Raw genomic sequence first — 27686 nt, forward strand, 5'->3', positions numbered from 1 at the left:
GAGCCAGGTACACGCCTTGAGGACAGTTTGTGATGTCATATTGAACATCTTGTCATGTTTGAACACAGGACTCCGTGATACAGAGGAGGTTGTGAACTGTTTGTGATGTCACCGTAAAACATCAGTGACTTCACAGCCTCTTAAGCATCAAAGAAGTTGAGTTTCTAAATGTACATAGATTTTGCTGGTTCATATCAATGTCCACCAACCCTGAACTTGAATGTTCAATACTCCCTAATGCCAGCTTTTGTTTGTGCATTAGATTTATAATGTTTTGGAACCGAGTTTGAATCTGGCCACGAAGTCCAAGTTCTTGGAGCAGGTGTGAGACCAGGCAGGGGCCATGTTATATATAGACAACACTCCCAAGAAAACATAAAGTCATTTTTGATTGATTGAATACTGTATTTGTCAGAAATGTAAACAGCACGTGGTAGAGTGAGACATTAAAGCTAAAAGGATAACACAAAAAAAGTCCTGGGGACTTGTTTCCATTGTGGTCCTATGTATTCAATTCATCAACATAGCATGCAAAATTAACACAATAATACATGTCATCAACAAATACAAACACTATAGGGCCCCATCTTGCGCGCCTATTTTTTTTTTTTTTTTTTAATAGTTCAAATAGCCGATCCACAAGCTCACATCATGTCTTTGTAGATCGGCTTGTTGAACTATTTTAAAATGTTTTTCAAAATAGTAAAATATAAGTTTAGGCATAAGGGGTAAGGCGGCGCGCAAGATAAGGCTGTATAGATGTATAAAAGAGATGTGAAAATTACATTCACCTCCCCTTTTGGTCTCCTGATAGATGTTTTTTCAGGCCAATTTAGACAGAAACCAGTGTTACACATCCTTTAATGGATGGCGTCAGGGAATTCCACATTTTGGTGGCAGAGTAGTAGACCCCTCTCTAATTATAGCCTATCTCAGATATCTAGCAGTGCCCTGAGAGACCCTATCAGCATGGTTTCTTCACAAATAAATCCATAGAATTTTATGTCTCGAGTGCAAACACACCAGAGCATAAATACCAGTACTCTTCTCATCACTTCTCAAAACAGTCAAATCCTTAGTGTTAATTCATCCATTTGTAACTCTCAGAGTGTACAAATGTAGCCCGGTGGCCCATTATGGTCTCAAGATCAAATTTTTATGGCTGATTTATACTTAGTTGTGCGCATTGTGTCGCACACTGAGAATAGCAGATCTGCAAGCTCACAACACTTGTAGATCGTCTATTTCTGATACATGACACGGGCACACAAGACACAACTATGCATAAATAAGTAATTTCTCCATCAAATGGATTTGATATGAGGTGTTATTTTGCTTTTGGTTTATTCTCTGGTTACTTAATACTTGAATAATTTCTTAATTACGTATTACTTAATTGCTTATTTCAAAGGTTTTCTCTCTGTACTCTACCAATGATATAATTCATGTACACATTATTTTGAATGTAGACATATTATACATTATATGTACTAACTAGGCCATCAGTAACAAGGTGTTCAACACAATTCTGAGCAAGTAATTGGATGTTACTTAAATGCATATTATTTATATATTTATATTCATAACTGCATCAACTCACCCATTATACATTATTTAGCACAAGGAACACTGGAAGCAGAATATGGCATTAACACTCACCAAACAGCAAATATTGGAGTAGTACTTAATATGATGTGCATTAAAAAAACATATATTAATTAAATCAAGAAAAACACAGATGTAAAGATGATGTCACAGAAACTTTTAATGAATTGTAAATTTTATTGATGTCAGATGCTGTATCATCCAAAGAGAGTAACTATTGTCATGAAGACACACACACACACACACACACACACACACACACACACACACACACACACACACACACACACACACACACACACACACACACACACACACACACACACACACACACACACACACACACACACACACACACACACACACACACACACACACACACACACACACAAAATCTCCGGGTGCAAGAATGTTTGAAAGCTCAAATAGTAGATTTTTTTTTTGACATACTGTTATCTGTGTCAGAGCAATGGTTGGGACATGCAGGCATAAAAACTTTTTGCTATTCAATTTGTGTCTGTCTTCTCCTTTCAACAACTCAAAACCAGCGGACCTAAATAAAAGACACAAGTGTCCACCCAGAGAGGAAAAGTACAAAAAGAAAGCAGCTGACAGGGAAAGACATTAGGCCATTTTCCACCCAGTGAGCCCAATCTGTACTTTCACACACAATTTACCTTGAGGTCAATCAAGCAGATCTGCCCACATTGTCCAAATCATTTACCCCTCAGCGAGAGTGGACATGGATGATGAATGTGTGTTTGTGTGAAACAGGAGGTGGAGGTTTCAAACAAACAACCTATTTAATTGTTAGACAGCCCTTAAGGTCAGAATTATCTTCAGAACTGTGATTTATATCACTGCAGCTTGTCTGAATCTGGACATTGGTAAATGTCAAATCTCTTGATGGAGGTGGACATTTTTGTATTGCGAGTGCTCTGGGATGAAACAGGCCTTGAAATAACCTATGTCCTATGTGGTTTATTGATTTTAATCTTAACCACTTAAACCCTATATGTTGTTGACTGGGTTCCCCAGGGGTCTACTTGGTCGCCCTTTCTCTCTACATCAAATCTCTTTGGCAAACATCTACATCTACAAGCTCACAACGTGTAGCGAGTCATTGTGAGCTTGCACTGTAGATTGACTATTTTCACAGAATTGTTTGCCTATTTTTTCTGAATGTTTGACTCTTATGACATGCTCAGTATATAGGGTTAAAGTGGTTAAAGGGTAAGAGCACTTTGGTAGAGGTTTGGGTTGTGTAGTTACCTTGCCATGATGCAACTCCAAAGGTGGGCAAGAAATCAAAAATAATTGCTCCATTGATTAGAAATTGATAATTCTAAATATGCTCCTCATTGACTTACATTGTACGGTAAAACAGCTCTCAAAGTAACTCTTTTAGCACATAAATGAACCCAAACATAGCTGATTCAGACAATATAGAGCATCACCAAACCCAGTACTGTTTGTTTTTTTAATAAAAATGTCAACTTCCTGTTGATTTAACTATTTGAAGATCTGGATCCGGATCCGCCGATCCAGTCCGGGTTTTCTACTTATTAAAAATGGCAAAATCAACAGGAAGTTGACATTTTTATTTAAAAAGAAAACAGTACTGGGTTTGGTGATGTTCTATATTGTCTGAATCAACTTTGTTTATTTTCGTTTTTGTGCTAAAAGAGTGACTTTGAGAGAAGTTTTACCGTACAATGTAAGTCAATGAGGAGCATATTTTGAATTATCAATTTCTAATCAATGGAGCAATTATTTTTGATTTCTTGCCCACCTTTGGAGCTACATCATGGCAAGGTAACTACACAACCCAAACCTCTACCAAAGTGGTCTTACCCTGATGGAGTTTGTGCAGTGTGACATACTTACACACAGCTCCCGTGCTGTGGCTGAACAGAAGGACATTCTCCTGGGTTCTCCTGACTTAAAGCGCATTAGATAATGAACTCTGGGAAAACCAAACTAAAGCGACTTGGTCGCTGTGGAGAGATATGGGGATTTGGATTTGAAGACCAAGTCTGAACATTTCTGTCAAAATGGGTTGAATGAGGGGGAGAGGCAGACAAAGAGAGAGAGAGAGAGAGAGAGAGAGGGAGAGAGAGAGAGGTGAAGAAACTTCTAGAAAGAGATAAAAAAAAAGAGGAAGATTGTGTTCTATTCTTTGCATAATCTCTCTCTCTGGCGTGTTTGGTCTCTCCCTCTTTCTCTGTCTTTGGGACAACATCAAACACCAGAAATTATAATTTATCTCCTTCACAGAACTTCGGTCTCTGAGCAGCACGTCGTTAAGCCTAATTTATGCTTCGTCGTATGACCGCATCGCTTGCTGAAAAGAACTGGTTTTCAGCTGAAAGTGTATATAAATTAGGCTTAGCGGCGGCGATGCTGTACCAGCCTGCCTGTCCTCAGATGCAGAGGGCTGCTTTCCCAGATGGATTAAACCTGGCTCTGGTTTCCTTTCCCCTATCTTCACATGGTCAGCATTGAAATGCATCACAAATCTATTTCGAGTCTTAAAATGGAAACCGATCCAATGCCTCTTCCATTTCAACCATATCTTTTTTCTCTTCTCTTCCCTCCCTTCTATTTCATCACCCCTGTATCATGCCGTACATTCCTTTTCCATTGCTTAGGCTGTGTATTCTTCTGTTCTTTGTCCTCAAAGGAACCTACAGCATCCAAGCCGATGTCTGCTCATCCAAGTCCAAACAGATGATTGAGAGCCATATATGCCTATATTTCGGCATATCGGGTTTGTTTATGGTTATGTCTGAGTCATAGTGACATGCCTATATAATATATGAGCATATCAGACTTGTTTATGGTTATGTCTGAGGCAGTTTAGACTGCTAAATCAAGTGGAACTTAGCCTTTAAAAACATGACGCTGTCTAGTTAGACATATTCCACAGGCAGCAGCAGTCCTCCTACAGGACAACACTCAAGGCTACACTAAGCAGCTGAAAGCTTTCTCTGATTTCTCAGAAATGTGTTCTCTACAACAATTTGGAGCCTTACTTACATTCAGCAACAGCATTGCAGAGCTCAGTTACAAAGAGAAGTACATGAATACAATAATTTACTGTGAGCCCCTGGCCTTCACATCTGTCAGTGAAAGAGCATGTTGTGTGAGGAGCGGGAGAGAGTAAAATAGAGCGATGAGGAGAGTCTCACTCATCCTATATCTCTTTCTCCTTCTCTTCCCTATTCATCTTTTAGTCTGTCTAGCTCTAGCTCTCGCTCTCTCTCTCGCTCTCTCGCTCTCTCGCTCTCTCTCTCTCTCTCTCTCTCTCTCTCTCTCTCTCTCTGTCTGTATGAATCTCTGTCTTTCTACATATCTCTGTCTCTGTATCTCTTGCTCACAATCTCAGACAGGTGTAAATGGAGTTTGTGCAGATCAAGTGAGACGAGCACAGCTCAGCGCTGATTAATTCCCTCACACTCTCCATTTCCCTCCCAATATAAATTGAAACTGCACTCCATCCTCTGACCTCAGGCACAAATTAATTTCCTCCCTTAATCACCTCGCCCTTCCGCCGTCCCTCTATCATTTCTGCCTATTCTCTGAAAACCCCCATGTCACCCCTCATCAGGTGAGATAGAGGAAGAAGCCTGGTTTTAAGTTTTAAGAGGGGAAAGGAAATAATGAGAAAAGTAGGTAGAAACGCACGCACGCACGCACGCACGCACGCACGCACACACACACACACACACACACACACACACACACACACACACACACACACACACACACACACACACACACACACACACACACACACACACACACACACACACAAATAAAAGCTAATAAAGCTCTATTTAACTTCCTATCAACTGCAGCAGGGACACAGGTACCATCATTCATAATCATATCATACTATATAGTATATTGAAATGTCCCTGTGGAGCACATGGGTGAAGACACGAGGGGACAGAGTAGAGTTATCAGAATCAGAATCATCTTTATTGTCACATCACAGGTTTACAAGTGTAAAACAGTGGGTGAAATTCGTTTTTGTGCCTTGCCTGGCCATGGTCGTTGTAGGGGTAGGGGTTTGAACACTTTGTGCTTTTTTAGAATTAGCTTTCAATGGAGCTGTTGTAGTACAATCTGAGGATGCGGGGCTGCGTGTGTGCATGCGTGCGTGCGTGTGGTATGCGTGAAGCAGGGTGAAGTAAGGATGAAGTTACCTGGCAGGCATAACAATGAAATCAGATAGGAAGTAAATCTATATTCTGCCCTTTGCTAAGTGTATTTAGCTTCTTATTTGTTTTGCTGTAGCAAAACCATAGGCAATGTTGTGCTGATTGTAGAGTTGATTGAAGGCATAGAATTTGATTTCTGTTAACATCATAAATGCCACATACTGTAGATGGAGGAGCACACACGCACACGCACACGCACACACACACACACACACACACACACACACACACACACACACACACACACACACACTACAGAAAACTGCTGATGTGATGATGAAACAGGTCTTTTCAACTATTCTGAACTCCTTACCTAACTTCAATACATTGCTTCAATTAAATAAGTTATCCAGTCTGCTTTTCTGGACAGAAGGGGAAATCAAATATTCCTTTGTTGAAGTTGGCGTTGCCTTGGCTTTCACAGTTGTAATGAATGGACTGATTGCACTGTGGAATTGGTTTGCAGAAATACTGTTTGCAGAAGTACAATATTTTGCGTTTTGTAAAATTACTAGCATGCTGCCCTGTGGCAACAGGTTTCTATTCACGTTACCTTGATTTGCTTAATGTGCAACATTGTTTTCTCACTTAAACAGTAAAAAAAAAACATACAGTAAGTTTATACATCTGCACATTTCTAAAGTTACGATTGAAGGACTTTTAAGACCTTCTTAATAGCGCTAAAATGAAAAATACAATAAAAAATAAGACCATTACTGTGTCAAAAGTAATCAACAATCTGTACTATAAAAAATGTTCAAACATTTGGCAAATATATGACCTAAGAAAGAGACAGAGTCAAACAAAATGTATTGCCTCAACTCACAATACCAAGTGCTTGTCAGGTTGGGGGGTCCCCAGTTCAAATATGATTATTTTGGGGGTCGCGGCCTGAGAAGGTTGAGAATCACTGCAATAGAACTTGAGCTGTGTGTGGCCACACAGTGAACAGGGAGTACAGGTGCGGCCTGAGCACTAGGCGGGTCATAGTGCAAACAGTCAGTGTGGAGGAGAGGCTCTTGCTAATATGTACAGTAACACCTGGGGTTTGTCTGTCAGGACCTCCAGGTTACAGTTGCACAGGGCGGTGTCGAGTCCTGGATCTCTGACATTGGCGAAGAGTTTGGAAAGCATAATTTTGAACTGTATAGGTAGTGAACAGCATTCTCACATGTTCCTCAGTTCCAGATGGGAGAGGTCAGTGTGGAGGGTGAGGACGATGGCGTTGTCATGGAATTATTCACCAAGATCAAGCCTTTTCAGAGAATGTATTAACAAACACTATACTTATTTGTGGCTCTATACTGGGCCCCCTCTTGTTTTCACTCGACGCTTAATATCTTTGTTGAAAATGACTGATCTTGTGAGCTTGTAGAACTACTATTTTCACCAGATGTCCACTCCAGACGCAAGCGTTCATGTGGTTAAACACAACAAGGCTCATAAAAGCCAGAACTCAGGACTGAGCAATGACATTTTGGGAATTTGGGAGCAGAGGATCACCTACACTGCCACCAGAGTTTGAATTCTTATACCATTGACCTTTTTTTGTCTGTAGGCAAAGTGTAGTGGGTCTAGTGTGTCGGGCAGTGAGGAGGTGATATTAGACTAGCTTCTTGATGGTGATTGGTGTAAGTGTGACAGGGTGGTTGTCATTCAGTCAGAGAGGTTTTGTTTTCTCAGGGAAAGGTACAGTACGATGACATTCTTTTTTAAACATACCAGGACTACTGGACTGTAGCAGTTAGTGAAGTAATCTGTGAAGACATCTGCCAGACACTTTCCGGTCAGCACACGGCACACGCCTTAAGGACTCGGCCAGGGATACCGTGTGGGCCACGTGCCTTGTGTGGATTAATCCTTTTGAAGGTTTTACACACAACCGTCCTAGATATTTCCAGTGGACAGGGGTCCTGGTCTTATTGCAGAGCCATGGCTGGGGTCTTATCCTCAAAGCGTGCATAATGTGTTCATTTCATCTTGGAGAGATGTACCTCCCCCATATTGCTGGGACTCCCTTTGTAGTCTGTGGTGTTGGAACCATGGTACTGATGCAAAACTTTAGCTGTGTATTCATTCATTTATGACATTCTGGAGCCTATACTTGCATCTCTTATGTATCAGTATATAGGCCTCCCCAAGTGTAAGCAACACTTTTCTTTAAGTGCAGCCTGCACTTTCCTGCTAATCCGAGGCTTCTGATTTGGAAATGGCCATATAGTAAACCATGGTGCAATGTCATTGATTATCTTATTGACAGGCACAGTGACCTATTATGTGTAGTGTAGTCATCAACAGTATCGTACTGCTTCCCAGACATGTGGCATGGAAAAAGGAACAGAGTCTTTGTAAGTCATCCAACTAGCTCTGTATTAGGCTACTCCTTAATTTTTCCCCTGTAGGCGGGCGGGGAGGACTAGAATTGAAGCGTGATCTGATATGCTGAAGGGTAGGAGGGGGAGAGCCTATAGACCTGATGATAACCCAGCTAGACAGTCTTGTGTCCTCTGCTCTGACTGACAGTTTCTCAAAGTTAAAGATAATTTGAATTAAAGCAAGGAAAGTACCACAACTTTGGTAATTGCCTCTGTTCCCTGCAGGCCAGAATTAAATCATAAACTAGCAAATAAACTCAGGAGAAAAAGTCCCCGCAGGGGGATTGTTAATGATTATAGACAGCCACAATACCTGTCACCACCATTTCTCCTGAGGTATTTATAAATCAGCAATGCGGAGAGGTGTCCTTTCTGGATGGGTCTAGGCACTGTGGGCAGTATGCTATTTGACAGGGGGTACAAGGCAATGGTATATATACTAACACTTTACAAAGTACAGCAGAAAACTCATTGAGGACCAATTCTAAATTCCAATGGTGCCGAGTTACAGACATCACATACCATAAATACAAACATATTTCAAATCAAACAGCAATAAAAGAAAGGGACACAGACAGAAAGACAGACGGTTACAGAAAATATTGCTAAAACCGCAAATCCCCACAGAGTACCGTCCCTGGTGTCATAATAGGACTTCATAGTACTGGTCCATATTTGGGACACATACAGACAGAGTCGTTACTCAGTAGGTCTAGTAAGAATAAAAACAAGCAATGAGAGTTACAGTCAATAAGATTGCAATTTGCAATTAAATCTGGGAATTTACTAAATTGTAATAATGAGGCCAACTTATTATAAGCATATTCCAAGTATGTGGGGCACAGTATCAGAAAGCAAGAACCTGCAGTGAGCCATGTCTGAAAGTAGGACTGAGACATATGTGAGATATATGAATTGAGGGGAGCATTTGTAAAATAGATTTGTAAATAAATAAAAACACATGCTGGTCCTCCTCACTGATAGAGCAGGCAGGCCAGTTTTTGGTACAGTCTGCAATGGTGTGTCCCATAATAACTATCTCCAGTGATGCATTTTACTGCCAAATGATAAACTGCATCCAAAGGTCTGAGAGTGGAACTGGACCATAAATAACATGCCAGTCCATTACGGAGAAGAAAACTGCTTCAACGACTCTATTTCTCTTAAAAAACAGAGGCAATGTTTATAAAATGAAAACCCAATGATAACCTTAAAGGACCATATCGGTGGTCTGGCATAGTCAGCCCACTGACTACGACGGTACTATACTTGTTTATCACTGTGCGGTTATTTAAAGTTATGTTATCACATTTTAATGCACAACCTGAAATCATAAAGAATAACATGTATTGTTGGCAGTATGGTCTGACTGACAGATTGTTGGTTCGAAAGGGAGAGTGTGAATGAGAAAACAGTATCCCAACAACAGCTACTGCTGTAGTACACTTGAACAAGGAGTCAAACCCCCTGGAATGCTGTTCCAGTTCATAAATGCTGGCCAAGAAAACGATGTTGAGGCAACATTCTTGTGTATGTTTGTGTAAACATTCTCCCCCTGCAACATTTCGTAAGCCCATTGCTGTAGATAAGATCATTTTTATCAATTTGTCTGGTTAAATACAATGCAATATATTTTTAACACCAAAACAAAGAACCCAATATTGACATTCTGAACACACAAATGTGACAAAACGACTTCTGGGGTTAAGCGTAATTGTACATTAGGGGCCTGAGTGGTCAAGAGAACAGGAGAGACACACACACACACACACACACACACACACACACACACACACACACACACACACACACACACACACACACACACACACACACACACACACACACACACACACACACACACACACACACACAATAGGAGTGCAGTCTATTTACAGATGATGTGTGTGGGTCAGGCAGGAGTTCCGAGCCAAGCTCCTCTCTCTTGGGCCAGGTAGCCATACAACACAGTGTTGAGTTTTTGGTAAGTTGTCTGGGGCTCTGCCATAGACTGTAGGGTTCTGCTTGTTCTATGTGAGTAAACTTTTAATTGCTCCCCAGTGACTCTGTAGCAGCAGACAAGAACACTGTTTACTTGTTTATTTTCTCTCCCCACATTTTTACTCTGACCTCTCGCCACACATTTCAATTTTTTTTACTTTATCCCCCTAACTCTTTCACTTCTTTCATCTTATTCCACCCACCTCTCTTCAACCTCTCTCCTTAATATTCTCTCTCCCTGCACTGTTTCGCAACGCTCTACCTTGTTAGTCACATTAAAACTCAGCCTTAGGTTGACAGATAAAAGCTTCTCCTCTAGTTTTCTTTCTTGCTTGTGGGTATGTGCTTGCCCTCTCCCTCTACCCATTCTGCCACTGGGGTAACTGAACCAACATTCAGGCCAATATTCCTTTCCTTGAAAGACACCACTGCCTCTCAACTGTCCTCTTCCAGGAAATGAGAGCGCTGATTTGACTCTAGTGAATTTAGCACCTCAAAAAGAAGAAGAGCTGGGTTCAAACAGAAAACGAATAAGACATTTGCAGCCGTAAAACTCACCCTGTATGTCTATATGCAACACAATGAATATTCATAAAATAATCATAATAGGTAAGTTGTAATGTAAATTAGGGTATTTGGGAAAAAGAGACAAATCACAGTTGTAATTTGTCAGGGCCATCCCTCAGTCACCATGGAACAGTTCCTCTCTCATCTAGCCAGGGTCCGTTAACCACATTCAACCTGCCGACCATATTTTGTTATAGGTGAGTTTTTTTTTACATTTCCTTCCTTCAAGGGATGAAAGCAAGGTCTGCAGTGCACACTTATATCTAACCTTTATATTATACCATCACTTATAATACTTCTACAATACATTATAATATTTGACAGCTTGTAAGAGCCTAAATGTCTCTACTAGGCCTAATAGCTATTGTTTTGGTACAGCCTATCTTGTTATGGTTCAGTTTGTCCTTCAGGCAGCTACAGTATAACTATGATCTCTGCCCTATGCTCGAGGCAGAACTACCGTACCATTGACATGTGTTAATGTACTTCTGACCATGATATCATGTACATAAAGCATAAACACAACCACCTAGAATATTGTCTCGACTCCTATGTGCCTTATCGATTGCGGATTGATCCAGAATTCCACAACAACACACAACCACCTGTGTATCTGTGCATGGAAGAGTGTCTGCAATCTGAATTGGTGAAGAGTCCAGAGAAGTGTCTGTATTAGAGATAGCCTGCACCTTTGACCCCTGGCCTAGAGGAAGCCTTTATGACCAAGGTCATTAAATACCAACCACTTCTACATACCATCTCAGAGCTGGGCTACATAGTAGGTGCAGACTATTTGTTTTTATATTTGGTAGTTGTTAGAGGGTTTCAACAACTTGGGATGCCCAAAAAGGAGGAAAACAGGCTGGCAAAGTACTGTGCAGTCTCTGCCATAATTGGTAGCCACCATATATGGCGGAGACGCTGTTACTTATACCCATAGAGTACTGAGTGATGTGCTTATTGTATCATGAAGACATATGCCACGATTTTGTAACCTTAACTGTACCTTTAATATTTGTGTCCTTGGATGCTCTCCTTTATGTGGACATGAATAAATTGTTAAATGTGTGTGTGTGTGTGCTGTGTGAGTATAAGGAACCAAGGAATAATCATTGAGGTTGTCTGTCTGACAAGCTCAGCATCTAACTAGAAATATTGTTCCTGAAGAAACAATGTGGGCTTGCTTTAAAGCCAAAAAACGGTAGTTATAAAAAGTACAAATTCAGTTTGACTTGGTATCTCTGTCTTTGTGTCGTGTGTGGGTGCAGACTTGCCTCCGGTTGATCAGATCGGGAGCGCCTGTTATCATTCTCCTAATTGTCATCAGTTAAACACCTGCTTGAATAGCTGATGGTAGTAAGGGGATGGAGGGGTATAGAGCGTCGCAGTTCCCGCCCACTTCCTGTTTTTTTTGGTGCCGGAAGAAAAAACTCAATGCATTTTTCCATTGACATTTCCAAAAATATTTATATCTATTAATTTAAGCCTCGAATCAAGCCATCATGACATGACATGAATCATGACCATAAACGTTTGATTCTGTGATTTTTTTTTGTGTTGAAAACGGCAAAACAAAGGGTATTTATTAAATATAGTATATCATATAATTAAATATAAAATAAAAAAAAATCACAGAAAAAAGCGTTTTATGGTCATGATTCATGTCATCTCGTGATGGCTTGATTCGAGGCTTAAATTAATAGATATAAATATTTTTGGAAATGTCAATGGAAAAATGCATTGAGTTTTTTCTTCCGGCACCAAAAAAAACAGGAAGTGGGCGGGAACTGCGACGCTCTATAGGGGGCAGGAGTGATGTGTGTGTGAGAGAGAGGGGGTATGGGGTGTGGGGTGGAGGGAGTTGTGTGGGGTTATGTTGACCAATACACACCATTAGTGTTAAAATTTCACCCATTTACACACCGATGGCGGAGGAAACCAAGCAAGGCACCTGCTCACCGGGCGCAATTAGGGGTTCAGCATCTTGCTCAAGGACACTTCGACACTAATTCTGGGGGAGCCTGGGATCGAACTGTGAACCTCGCAGTTGCCATCCGGCCGCTCTACCGGCCACTCTACCCCTGAGCCACTGCCGCCACCTCTACTCACACTTTCCAACACGTTTTAGCATCAAAATATACTTTGAGTATCTACAAGCTCATAACGCGTCACATTGTAGATCGACTGTATGTGGTTACTGTAGGTTGTAACTAAAGCTGTCATATGCTGTAATTGTAGTGGAGTAGAAGTAACAAAAATGGAAAGGACAAGTAAAAGTACCTCAAAATTAAACTGTGCATTGTAAGCACTTGCATAGTACTTGAGTAAATATACTTAGTTACTTTGCAGCACCACTGAGCAGCCAATGACTGACAGGTAAGTATCAACAGGTGTACTGATTGCTAGAGTGTGAAGAGATATGGGTTTTTATTAATGGTCTTAACTAAAAATGTATACATCACACAGCTTAGATCTTGTGTGCACTTGGTGATGTAAAATAAATATCTGTAGTGTAAAAAATGTGGCCACAGTGACTTTACGAAAACATGGGGCATTTGTTTCTCCTCTGTCCTTCTCTTTCCCCACTAGCAAAACCCATTGGAAATGCATTGGGTGCTTAAATATTTCAAAAACTACAAATTATTTCAAAAAGAAAAGTACAAGCACACATGTCCACAGTAAACTGGATTTGTTTTAGTGGAGTTTCTAAGTGAAAGTATGTGGGAGTAATTAGGTGCCATACTTTTGGGGGAGAATAAAGAAATAGTGAAGATATCTATAGTGTGCTCGAGCCCACAAATAGTGAAGATGTTTAACAATAATGTAACTCTTGAGAGCGTAAAAGGAAACCATTTTACACTCTCAAGCGTTAAAGATCTATAAGGGTCCATTTGGTTACCAACTCTCCATCATTTAGCTGGGGACCACCTGGAACCCCCTCAAGGACCACTGGTTGAGAACCACTGTTCTAATGAAAACATGACTCATTTGTCATCTCACAATTGCCTTATAGTGTCACCTTGTGGTTTAAAACTGTACTGCATGAATGGAGTATTTTCCCATGATGAGGAACCACTTATTATGCACACACTATTGGTGTTTCAGCACCTGTAAGCAGCCAACACACTCTACTTACTATGTAGTGTTATAGCCATAACTTCAAACAGAGACATTTACATACTGTAGGACACACTTGAGAATGGATGGTGAGCAATACAATCAAATGAACATTCATTTCAAAAACGGTATTTTCTGTCTAATGAGCTGCTGTAGCCTACCTCTTTTTATTATGTGCTAGCTATGCTACACATAATATCCATTATACTTAATTGTTGTTTTTTATTTGATTTAATTGTTGCTGCTGTTATTTCAACGAGTCACTTTTTATGTCTGTTCCATTGTGTAGCCTAACTTGTGTTTCTGAGATTGTGTTATATGTATATCACAGTGGTGTAAAGTACATTTACTCAAGTAGCTGTGCTTAAGTACACTTTTGAGGAATGTTTCCAATTTTCTATACTTTTACTTCTACTCCACTACATCTCAGAGGCAAATATTGTACTTTTACTCCACAACAATTATTTAAAAACTTTAGTTACTAGTTACTTTGTAGATTTTGATTATTATTACAAAACATACATTACCCACTTCAGCCCATTTTGTAGCCTGGTAAACCCTCCCTCCGGAAATCTCATTTCTATTTGATTCCTGGAGTGAATCAAATGGAAATGAGATTTCCGGAGGGAGGGTTTACCAGGCTACCCATTTTGGCCATTTAAAAATAGCCGATCCTGCATTGTGAGCTTGTAAATCTGCTATTTTCAAAAGATTTGTATACATTTGAAAACTTGTGAAATGGGACATTCTGCATAATGAGTACTTTCTACTTCTGGTACTTTAAGTACATTTTGATACCAATACTTTTGTACTTTCACTCAAGTAAATTTTGAATTCCGGACTTTTACTTGAAACAGAGTATTTTCTACATTGCAGTATTGATACTTTTACTCAAGTAAAGAAATTGAGTACTTTTTCCACCACTGATATATCTGTACATCATTAGAGTAAGACAGGTGTAGCCTTGCTCACGTTTGCATTGTTGGTTTAAATGGCTTCTTTGACAAACTGATCTAATTATTAACATATTTAATTGATTGACACAAAGCTACACAAGGCACACAGCCAAGATGGCCCTTTATTTTCCTTGATTCAGAAAACACTCCTTCTCAATAAAAGCTCCACGCCCTCCGCTCACGTTCACTGCCTTGGGACCAAATCCCCGCCTCCCCGGGGTCGACTCTTATTTTGACAGCGAGAGCAGGCTCGTACAACGCTTAGTCATGGTGAGTTACAGCTTTGCTCCGCTCCCAGAGTGTAGAAGAGAGAGTAACGTCACGCTTTGATCTCGCCGCAAAGCGGGCTGCTATGGGCTATAGTTCCAAACATTGGAACTATCTCATTGAGATAGAAAGAGCACCCTCGGATGCCACCATCACCTCCCAGCATCAGCATCAGCATCACCATCCCACCAAGAGATACAAATGCACAATCCAATCCTGAATGCAAACAAACTTCTTAAAACTCAACTGCAATAAGTCGGACATCCTCATCATTGGCCCTGACTCCCTCACCCGCTCCACTCAGGACTTCTCCCTCAATATCGACGGCTCCGTCGTCACCCCCTCCAACCAAGTCCGTAACCTGGGTGTCATCCTGGACCCCACTCTCTCCTTCCAGTCCCATGTTAACCTCATCACCAAAACTGCCTTCTTCCATCTCCGCAACATTGCCCGCCTCCGTCCCAGCCTTTCACACGCTGCTGCTGAAACACTCCTACATGCATTCATTACATCCCGCCTCGACTACTGCAACAGTCTACTCTATGGCGCCACCACCAAGGTCCTCAAGAAACTACAGTATGTACAAAATTCCGCCGCCCGCCTGCTCACTAAAACCTGATCCAGGGACCACATCACTCCTGTCCTCCGTGACCTTCACTGGCTCCCAGTCAAGCATCGAATTTACTTTAAAATACTAATCACTACCTACAAAGCCCTCAACAACCAGGCCCCCCACTACATCTCTGGACTCCTCAAACGCCATGCCCCCTCCCGCTCCCTCAGGTCGGGTGATGCCAACATCCTGGACACCCTCTGGACAAATAAACAAACCTGGGGTGACAGGGCCTTCTCTGCGGCTACATCCCCCACACTGTGGAACTCACTCCCAGCTCACATCAGAGGTGTCCCCAGCCTCACCATGTTTAAAACCACACTCAAAACTCACCTTTTCAGAATCGCATTCCCTACATAAAACCCCAACCCCTGCCCCTCCCTTTTGTTTTGTTTACCTTTCTTTTATAGTTTTAATCCTTTTTAACTAGTCGATTCTAATAAAGTTGTTTTTATTCTGCTCTGTAAAGCGACTTTGAGTACCTAGAAAAGCGCTATATAAATTGTATGTATTATTATTATAACAGGCCCCGCCCCCAACCCCACCACCCTCGGATCCCGCCATCACCCTCACCCCCCAGGAATTGGACCCACCCCCGTCCAGCCCTCTGTTGGGTGGGCTTTATAACATGGGACTGTTACGGGACGCCCTCCTGTCACAGGATTTGCCGCTCAGGACTCTGTGACCCCCGTGTCTGTGATCTTACATACATTTCGTGTGTTCCGGGTGGGCAGTCGTGGATCGCTCTGGACTCCGTCTGTGCTCACCCAGTGGTTAGTTCCTCCTGGGACTTGGAGTCGGATGTTGTCCTCCGTTTTCATATCCATTTGAAAGTTCTGCCAGAAAACTCATGCTTGGTCAGATATCTCCACTTTTCCACAAGCTTCGTATGGACGGCTTTCTGTCTGGGCGGGGGGCTCGAGGTGGGTGAAGGACTGGGTGTGTCTTGGCTTCCTTTGGGAAGCACAGACGAATGGGGTGCACAATTGACAGGTGCGTTGTGATTGGTTCGGGGTAATGAATCACAACACCTGCCGGTTGTGTGCCCCATTCGTTTGTGCTTCCCAAGGGAAGTTGGGATGTGTTCGGTCCGGCACTCGTTTCGAGCCCCTTGCCCAGGCGGGGGGTCGTCCGTGTGGAGCTCGTGGAAAGGTGGAGATATTTGACTAAACATCCATTTGAAAGTTCTGCCAGAAAACGCATATGAAACTAGAGGCCAGTGTCTGACTCCAAGTCTTGGGGATTGGTTGTTGCAGTGCAGACGGAGTTTGGAGCGATCTGTGACTGTGTGTTTGGAATACATGGGATGTCTGTAGGATCACAGACATTCTAGGGCTACAATATTCTGATAGTGTTTCATGTTTTAATTTTATGCTGTATAAATATTTGTATTTTTCAAATAAATGTTACATTAAACAAAATCATTGTAGATCGGCTGTGTGGTTACTGTAGGTTTTGTATTAATAATCAAATCTGCAAAGTAACAAGTAACTAAAGCTGTCGTATGCTGTAATTGTAGTGGAGTAGAAGTAACACAAATGGAAAGGAAAGTAAAAGTACCCCCAAATTAAACTGTGCATTGTAAGCACTTGCATAGTACTTAAGTAAATATACTTAGTTACTTTGCAGCACCACTGAGCAGCAAATGACTGACAAGCTAGCTAAGGTGTACTGATTGCTAGAGTGAAGAGAGACATGGGTTTATATTAATGATCTTAACTTAAAATGTATACATCACACAGCTTAGATCTTTGGATTAAATTGGAGAGCAGACCTGTGCAATCTTGGTGATGTAAAAAAACATGTCTGTAGTGTAAAAATTGCAGCCACAAAAAAAAAACACAGGGCATTTCTCCTCTGTCCTTCTCTCTCTAGGGGTTTTCAGTTGAAATAACATTGACTTTCCCATTGACTTTTTTGGGTGTTTAAAGTTAATTATTTCAAAAACTACAAATTATTTCAAAAAGAAAAGTACACGTGTCCACAGCAAGCTGGATTTTTTACAGTTTGAATGGAGTTTCTAAGTGAAAGTATGTAGGAGTAGTTAGGTGCCAAACTTTTGGGAGAGAATAATAAAGAAATAGTGACAATAGCTATAGTGTGCTCGCTGCTGCTGCTGCTGCAGCGAGCCCACAATTAGAAATGTAGAGCCAGGAGTGCCCCGGTAGCACACCAAATAAGAGTACATACCACATAATGTTATAGTCCTTCCTGCAGCTGCCCTGGGTTCGAATCTGACCCGAGGCTCCTTACTGCAATCACCTGTCTCTCCCACCTTTCCTGTCTCTATCTGAAATAAAGCATAGAAATGCAAAAAAGAATATCTTGAAGAAAGAAGAGTCAGTAATTTTCTTGGAAGCAAGCTTACGTGCAGGGGGTTTGGTGGCTTAATCCAGAAACACTGATAAACTACCACAGTTGATACACTGGGTCAGGCTTAGAGAGAGATGCTAAATTGTGTCATTGTTCCTTACTCCATAATAGGCCTTCGATGAATCTCTTACCATTCCTCCTTGCCTCCGTTATATATAGAGGGATATAGTCAATCCTTGGAAGAGCTGTCTCCGGTACTCGTCCAGGCTGCGTATTGCGTAAACACTGTAAACATCTATTTATGATTTTATGTTTTAATTAATTTTTTATTAATTTGTTGTGTGATGTTGATGATTTGTATGTACTCTATGGACCCCCTGTGTGTCTGGAATAAAGTTTGAATTGAATTGAAACTCAGAACAGGCTAAATGTTGTTCGTCCTCCTAACCTAATTTCTGCTTTAGTTGGAAAAGGACCTTGGTTAGATCACCATCTAGTGGGGAACTGCTACAGGTCGAATAGAAAATTGACGCACGTTTCTTTCAACTTGCATGATAATTGTTAAAATGTGAAGGTTTTGTAATCGATATTGTTGCCACATACAGTACATATATTCATGATCAAGAGTTGGCATCTTGGGCTGGATTGTCACCAATACCTTGACTTGTTATATGTCCCATGATTATACCATTCAATGATGATCAGTACAGGATATAAGGTCAGGTCGATCATCACTTGATGGACGCATCTACTCCATTGTTGTGAGTTGTGACATTAAGTGCCCAGGGCATTGATGTGTCCAGAACAGTGTTGACACAATTCTCCAGTCATCCTGTCATTGGCCAAACAGATCAGCTTCAAAGGGTGGAAATTTGTATACGCTCACTAGTACTGTGAGCCATACACCTGATTTACACTTGGTTGTAGTTTATACTTGGATGCGCAAGTGTCATGGTGCGACGTGTTGTGAACTTGTAGATCAGCTATTTACGGTGCAAGACACCAGCACGCCACTAAGTATAAATCAGGCTTTAAGAGTTACCATTTGTACCCTACGCACCATGAACAGGAACAACATCACAACTCCTTTTATGGGCCTACAGTGTATATACACACCTATATATTACTTCGAATGTTAAGAATATATGGAAAATGTTTAGGTCTATCCATCGTCATTCGCTTATCCAGAGTCAGGTGACAAGAGGTAGCAGTTTCAGCAGAGAATCCCAGACTTCCCTTTCACTTCAGGTCAACAACTTCAAATGCTTGTGTCCATCAGAAATTATGTTGTATATTCTCCCCTATGTTTCAGATTCAAGGTGTCATCACAGAGTTTCACCACTGTTTACACAATGCCTTCTTTCATGAATTCCATCTACTGATCACAACATAGGGAAATCGGAGGTCACTCAAAATTGTACATTTTAAAGACTCCTCTTCATTCTTCAGCAACTGTTAAGTTAGTTAAGTACATTAAGGTGACCCAATACCCAAGCGTTTACCATACACTGCTCTAATGCCTGACACCAAGTCCCTGATTCAATTTCCGGCCGGCCGGACCAGACAACACTGATGCCCAATGTGTAGTGTTATACGATACATTGGACCTATTCAACAGCCATACGGACAATGTATCACTGCATCTGTACAGTATAACTACATGCAAACCATTCATTGCGGAAGAAGACACAGTAGCCAGTAGTATTAATGGAATTCTTGTTATAATCTTGTCATTAAATATTACATACAAATTATACAGTGCATTGTCAATACATTTCATGTCAGTTAGGGTACAGCAGGAAGTTACTTTGATGTTTTTTTGTCGTTTTAAGTTCACCTCATGTGTCAGAAAGAATATTAACAGACTTCAACATGGACCATTCCAAGACAATCACGAGGAGCCTGGCGATTGTGGCATCCCCCCTCTGCCTACTCGTAGCACATGCTCTGTTTCCGTTAATTGGCAGTTTCCCATCCGCTGAGAAAATGGCAAATTCTAAAGTAATGTACATTTGTACATTCTTTTAATTGCTCACAGCGAGAATAAATGTTAGATGATCTGCATAACTCTGTGAAACAAAATGCTCTCAAAATATTACCCACATGCCCCCAAATGATGTGCAACTCCCCATCTAAACCACCAAGGCAGGGACTGTGACTAAAGGTGAGAACAATTCAAATGATTTCCAGTCCACTTTGTAAAGACTTATCACCCAGTGCTTCATTCTTCAAGACCAAAACATTATACAAATCTCTTCTTGGATTAAAATAATTGTCAAACAAGCTGGCCATTGGCTTTCCAAGCCTGGTACTTTTACTTTTGTCATGGAAGGAGTATGCAGATGCATATACAGAAGTCAGAAAAGAGAGGGAGATTAAAAAAACAAACAAACATGGAATGCAACATCTGCGACCTGAACACAAGTGAGAAATTCCTTCAACTGGCGTGAGTGTGTCATTTTAGTCCAAAACTGGGTCTTTCATCCATTCATCAATTCTGTTAAGTCGTTTGTCTTCATCGATATCCACACAAGGCACAGAGGCAAAACGGGGAGAGAAATATCCATGAAGAAATCCCTCTCCTTTTGGCCTCGTCTTCACACTCACTCTTGGTACCCATAAGCAGTGTCCATAAGGAGAGGAGGATAAGGTGACTTTTAGTCCCATTTGGTCACCATGCCAAACCCTGAGCACTCAGGATATTGTCTCTCCCTCACACAGACACATTCACTCCCCTTTCCACACACCTGACGTTCATCCTGTTCCTCTTGTTGCGTCTCCTTCCTCTCTCTACCACCAGGTGAAAAAGGGCCTTCTACTCTGGAAGCTCTGTGTGTAGGACTCACTGTTGGCCCTCTGTGGGGCCCTGGCTGTTTCCACAATCACCGGGGGCATCTGCACCAGCTGGAGGGGTGTCTTACCGTCCTTCATGGCCTGGCACAGGTTCAGGATCTGGGGAGGGGAAGGATAGGGGGGTGGTACGGTCAGTAATAGGGTATTATTTCCTATGTCACAGTGGAAACCTTGATATGAGGCAAGCATTTTGTCCGTCCAACAACAAATGGGACGAGATTAAGAATAGTATGTATGACTGAATGGATGGTCCTGAAATAGAAGTGGGGAATTGTAGGTATGAAGTGGGCAGTCACTGAACAGAAATTGCCATTTTTCTCAGGGTATGATGGACAAAATGATCAAATTCACTGCAAAAGAAAAAAACGACCTAAAAAATAAACCCTTTTTCTTTCTTTTTTTTCACAGAAGATCATTGGCGTGTTCAAGCCTAAAGGTCATTACACACCGGCGATTGTGCGAATATACGCAAAATTCGGACTCGTTCCGAATAATTAAAAGACGCTTTTTCGCTTCGCTTTTTCGCTCCATGGAAGCTTGCATTGACTTTATAAGGTTTTTTTTTTAAACGTATTATTCGCATGAAAAATTCGCCCCCGGTGTGTAAGGAGCTTAAGAATGAGGAGCCCTATGGACAGCTAAACCCAAAGTGGACCAAATGGCTCCAGAAACTGTGTTGTCCCTGCTGTTTTGGCCGTGACTGTCTGGTCCTCAACCAGGGCTACCTTTCAGAGGCTGGGGCCAGCCTGGTTGATCAGAAACTAGAGCTCAACATTGTACCTAAGACCAGGTTTTTTCATCCTCATCTAGGTTTAGGTGTGAATGTACAGTATGATTGTTGAGTGGAGAAAGCTCACCTGCCCCCGCATTACAGCTACTTGTTTATGGAATTGCCCTCTGTCAAAACCTTGGTCTTTCTGTAACACAAAAACACAAAATACAAGGCACTGGTTATGTTTAAAGATAGCAGCTTAAGGGAGAAGTGCATGTCCTTAAGGCTTTCAATTCTCCTGCTATACCAATCCTTCTTCCAGTCATGATCCAGCCAACCTTTCTGTCCATCCTGAGTTGGCCGCATGTTGTTCCACATACTTTTGTTAAGGAAGGTGATGTCTGCACATAGTATACTGGTGTCCTGTGCTTTATTATTCAACCAAACAACATTTTGCCCAAGTAGGGCTAAATCAAGTTCACATTCATACTTTTCCAAGTTGGGATTATCCAATAATCCCAATTAATTATTTGAACAATTGCCAAAAGACAGAAGCAAAGTGATTAAAAAGTAACCCTGATAAAATAATTAAAACACAAAGGTGAGATTAATGCATATGGCTTTAATTAAAAAAGAAAACTCTAAACAAATAAAAAGTAGAAAAACAAAACAGTGAAAACCTTTGGGTAACAAACCCATTGAGTTGGGAAACAGAATAAACAGATGCATTAACAGGCAAGTAATCAAAAGACATCTAAACTAGAAAAAGTGCTCCTTGGAGCACAGGTCTCCGCCAGGTCAGGTACGTTATTGTGGCCTCCTGGTGGCGCTATAATAGGCCAATGTGAAAAGGGTGCCATTTATTCTTAGGTCTTTCACGGCAATCAGACACTGCATTCATGATTTGAGGCATTTTGTTCCAAAAATGTGTTTTGCTAAATTAGACCTGCTGGTGGCGCTATAACAGGCCAATGTGAAAAGGGTGGCATTTCTTCCTCGGTTAGTGGGAATGTGCGTGTGAAAATTCACGGAAATCGCAAGCTGCGTGCATAGTTTGAGGCTTTTTGTTCAAAACGGACCAATCCTGCAAACTTTGGAAGCCAACCATAGGCAATGAGGATGGAATATGGGAAATCGGACAGATTTGTGTTGTTCACATGACTATAGAGATACTGTGTACCGATTTGCATGACGTTTGGATAAAATCTGTAGGAGTAATGTAAAAAAAAAGGGTTTTGCAAAAATCGGCCTCCTGGTGGCGCTATAACAGGCCCATGTGAAAAAATTGGGGCAGAGGTTCTGAATTGGCATCCAGGGAGTGTGTGCACAGTTTCGGAGCGACCGGGCCAACGGTGCCAGAGCTTTAGCTGCTAACACACAGACAGGACACACGGACGGACGGACAGGGGCGAAAACATACTCTCTCGCCATGCCTTTCGGCCTGGCGGAGACAATTATAACTCTTTGTACATCCCATACCTTAGACAGTTCATAGAGGTCCTCCTCCAGGTCTTTGATAAAGTTAGGGTCAGAGAGTTTGGGCAGGACTAACTCTCTGATCTCCTGGGAGAACGGTACTTTGGCCTGGGAAAGCCATGCCCAGTAGAACGGATCTGGTGATTGGTCAAAAGGAGAATGTGCCTTAATTGTCAAACGCATGCATTGGTCACAGTGAAAATGGCCATGTAAGTACATAAAATACAAAGTCATGAAATAATAACATAGACCGCTTTAAGTAGATGCTCAGTGTTTATAGGAAAAAGACTGGTTGATAGAATGAATTAACGTGTTTATACATCATTTTATTGATTTGTTTTTTTCTTTCTTCAAAGAACCAGTAAGTAACCTACAAAATTGTCAGAATCAATTAGAAAATCAAATGTGCATTTTCTGAGGTCAGATGAGGTTGCTGGAAGCAGCCATGTTTAAAATCTGAGAGTTGGCGAGTTATAGGATACCTATCTGGCCTCATAATATGGAGACGCTTATCGGCCTGAAGAAAGAAAAAGAAAGAAATCAATGGATGTACTTACAGGCTCTCCAGGAGTCCGGGTGTTTGAGTGGGAAGGCTAGACCATTGTCTATGGCTGCCAGCTTGATGATTGGATCCTTAACTACCACCCAATCTGAATCCTACGGAGAATCATCAGCCAGTGGAATGGACAGAAAGTGGAAGGAGTTTAATATATATATATACATAAACATTTAATCAGATTTAACATACACAAAGGGTATGTTAAATCAGAATAAAGTTTATTCATCAATCAAATACATTTACATTAGTGTCTGTGTGTCCTCACCCTATTCCCAGTCCCACCAGTATCCATCGGACAGTCATATTTTAATAGCCAGTTGTCATTTCCTCTGTCTGAAAGAAGAAAAATAAACATCTCAAAGAACGAAAGCAAATATCAGCCCACATGCCATTTTATAAATAGATGATTACGAACGAACAGCATTCCGAGCAATGTTGCCCTGCCAGATAACATGTGACAAGAAGGAAGTGCCTAACCCTCTTTCATTCATTGAATCCACTGAATTTTAATTCAATTTGTTCCGAGCTCCATTTTGTTTCCAGTTGCTGGAAATGTCACCCATAATCAGCGTATCACAGCCATAATAGCGCTGGCACCATGGAAACCATGTACTATACCTGTGTTTCTAATGATGTAATCAAGGACTACCAGACGTTCAAACTGCAGCTGCAGCTGACGGTTAGTATTCTCCGGCAAGGGCTCAGCTTCAAATCTCCGTAGCCAGAAGTCTGCATCCTTGAAACTTTCCACGAAAAGCTGGAAAGAACCAACCTAGAGGAGACACCATGCAATGTCATTACTGCAGAGGCTCAGGAGGTACAGCGGCCACTTGGGAACCGGAAGGTTCCCAGTTCGATCCCGGGCTCCACCAGAGTTAGTGTCGAAGTGTCCTTGAGCAAGACACTGAACCCCTAATTGCTCCAGATGAGCAGGTTGGTGCCTTGCATGGCTTCCTCCGCCATCGGTGTATGAATGTTTGTGTGAATGGGTGAATGTAGTGCACAATCATTGTAAAGCACCTTGGATAAAGGTGCTATATAAATGCACCATTTACCATTAACTCTGAATGGCCTGTTGGGGGTTGTTTTCTTGGTTTGTGTTTTGACAGTGCAGTGAATACCATTGTTGTGCTTCAGGTGAGGAACAAGTGAGTCCATCAGAAAAATCTAACTTCACCTCACTTCCTAAAGATCATTTTGTAGTGCAATGTTATGACTTGGAAGCTTACTTTGGGTGGTAGTCCAATCCTATGGAAGCGTTGTCCCACCTTAGGCACCTTCTCTAAGGCTAGCTTCTTTCCCCGAGACTTGACCCTGTCTATGGCACTGTAATTAAATGTTTCACTCGCCAGGTACACCACCTAGAGGGAAAGATTGATTGGGAGGACATTTGATGAGAAGGATGTTCTAGTCGTGACTAAAGCTGAACAGAAGTAGGTGCACAAACATGTTTGTCTTCCTACCTTGGTCTTAGGTACAATGTTGAGCTCTAGTTTCTGATCAACCAGGCTGGCCCCAGCCTCTGAAAGGTAGCCCTGGTTGAGGACCAGACAGTCACGGCCAAAACAGCAGGGACAACACAGTTTCTGGAGCCATTTGGTCCACTTTGGGTTTAGCTGTCCATAGGGCTCCTCATTCTTAGGCTTGAACACGCCAATGATCTTCTGTGGAAGTGGTGAATAAAGATAAAGGGGAGAGGGGAGGGGAAGTAGAGGAGCGCATAGGAAATTATTCAAAATAGCATGAAAGATGGTAGTAGTAGTAGTAATAATAAAAATAGCCAGGTTTGCTTGTGAAATAGTAGTTTAAAGTTAGTCTTTTTTAATAAGTCTGCTCATACACTACACAACAAAATCTATATATTTCAAGATCTCTCAAGTAGTTAGGCCGGATAAATGCTACTACTTATAAGCTCTTGGAATTACATGTTGGCATTAGGCCTACAGTATCTAACACACACACACACACACACACACACACACACACACACACACACACACACACACACACACACACACACACACAGTCATGTGCATAGACACACAACTTGAGTATGACATGGAGCTTGGTCATGGAGGAGAATTATATTCTGAGGGAGAGCTAGCACATGATCACAAAAGCACACTGGTGACTTAAACTAGGAGGTGGGGGTGAAGGCCTCGCACAGCCAACCTACATTTCTGTCATAATCTATACAGTAACTACTAGATGCAAGGGGTATAAACGTGACTCGTGCTTTGATGGGCTACACACAGACCCACAAAAAATAAATGGTTCTTAATTTTAGAAGAAATGAAACTATTTAGTTTCACAGACTTCTGGACTTTAAAGAAGTCCATCGAGACACTTCCCGTTTCAACAGGGATGTAACACAGCCCAGTGTGTAGGAGTGGAATCAAGACACGCACAGGGCGGTATCAGTGTAAAAGGTCAAAGTCTATGGCTAGAGCTGCCCCCCACCCCAAACTTTTACATGACGAAACTATTTGGCATGATTTGTAAGCTTTACGTGCACAAAAATGATGCACACATTGAAATATATAACCTATTGCTGTGACAAATCAACCATGTTTGATCAGCAATACCACATTTGATCAGTTGACACTGAGATTTCCCTTGTCATTATACGAAATGCAATGCAATGTAAATGGAATGGAATGAAAGACAACCTTTGTGTGTCTAATGATCTGAAATAACATACATGTCAATCATGAACCTGATCATTTATGTATTGCATCCAACACGTGACAATCATTACTAGAAGGCAAATTGATCCCCCCTCCCATGGTATGTCTTAAATAGTCAATCTGATCACTTTTATTGTCTAGTTATATATTATAGACTGCACAATATATAATAAGTATGGCAAGTTTGGCAACTAAATAACACATTACTTGTTTTAGTATTGCTTTAGAGCCTACAGTAAAATCCTCAGTGTTCACTGTTCACTCATCCATTTGTAACTCAGAGTGAACACAAATTTTACTTGTGTACACTCTCAGTTAAATGAACACAGGATTTTACTGTGTAGCAGTCATAAAACGAGGCATATGTAAATCCTTACTGTAGCCTTATCGTATCACCTATTTGCCAAGTCATCATAGCAGTAGAACGAATGAGGCCTTTCACCGAGTCCCTAGAAGCAACAGCACAGTTCATACAGACTGACACTTTAAAACAACAAGCGTTTCAACCATAATAACAACAATCAACCTGGCGATTCTAAGGTCTGATTGGATTTAAACGGTCTACTGCAGTATTTCTTACCCCCTGTGAATCTTTGACAAAATAGCTCCCACTAGATCCCTGGTAAATTCGCTCCGGGTAAATGCCCTCATTTATGGCGTGTTCGGCCTTTCTGATGACTTCTCTAAATTCTGGATCTTCCAGGAACTCGTTCCCGTGTGGTTCCCGTTCCCGAGGCGAAGCGCCTCGATCCCGATCCAGCAGAGGCTGTCTCTCCCGGTTGCGTCCAGGGCTTCCAGCCGGGATGCGCACCACAGAGCCCGGCGTGCCTCCAAATGTGCCCCGGGGACTCGGGGGCTCCGTCGGACAGTAGCTGAAATCATTGTTGTCGCGAAGAGGAGAGACAAGCGGACTCGTCTCGTCCATGATGTGGTGTCAGAGGACAGGAGCACAAGTGGCAGGTGAAGATGGGGACAGAGGGACGGGGACATACAGCAGCTGCAGGACGTGGACTTTGTAGGCTCTGCCACCGTTAGCTAAACAAGGCTCTCAAAAACAACACATCAGATGCTATGATCAGATGACTGTCAGCTTCCGGGAAGAGGCGGGACCCTACGTCATAACTCCATCCCCCAGGCATTCCACCAATCAACATTCAATTATAGGGCTCTGGTTAAAATGGAGCACGTGAGGGGAAATAATAACGGGTTAACCACTTAAACCAATAAACCCCATATTAGTCCATGAGCCAGAGCCCCAAAATTGAGCAATTATTATCGAAAGAGTGGGCAAAACCAAACCTATATTAAATTGTTCAGAGGGTCAATACGAGTAAATAAATGTATGATAACCTCACCACA

The 27686-nt window shown here is 41.7% G+C and overlaps 1 protein-coding gene across 1 annotated transcript; it reads right to left on the reverse strand.

Annotated features, from left to right (window-relative positions):
* Positions 1-19744: 19744 nt before the first annotated feature.
* pi4k2a (phosphatidylinositol 4-kinase type 2 alpha) lies at positions 19745-27401 on the reverse strand. Its single transcript, XM_080450604.1, has 9 exons — positions 26908-27401; positions 25104-25304; positions 24870-25001; positions 24259-24412; positions 23906-23973; positions 23639-23738; positions 23085-23218; positions 21751-21810; positions 19745-20992 (listed from the first exon to the last, which is right to left on the reverse strand). The coding sequence occupies exons 1-9, from the start codon at positions 27250-27252 to the stop codon at positions 20831-20833; spliced, it is 1356 nt and encodes a 451-aa protein (XP_080306730.1). The 5' UTR covers positions 27253-27401; the 3' UTR covers positions 19745-20830.
* Between the last annotated feature and the right edge of the window lie 285 nt (positions 27402-27686).

Source organism: Gymnoscopelus braueri (genome assembly GCF_963280865.1).
Source record: "Gymnoscopelus braueri genome assembly, chromosome: 2".
In the NCBI taxonomy this organism is placed as follows: domain Eukaryota; kingdom Metazoa; phylum Chordata; class Actinopteri; order Myctophiformes; family Myctophidae; genus Gymnoscopelus; species Gymnoscopelus braueri.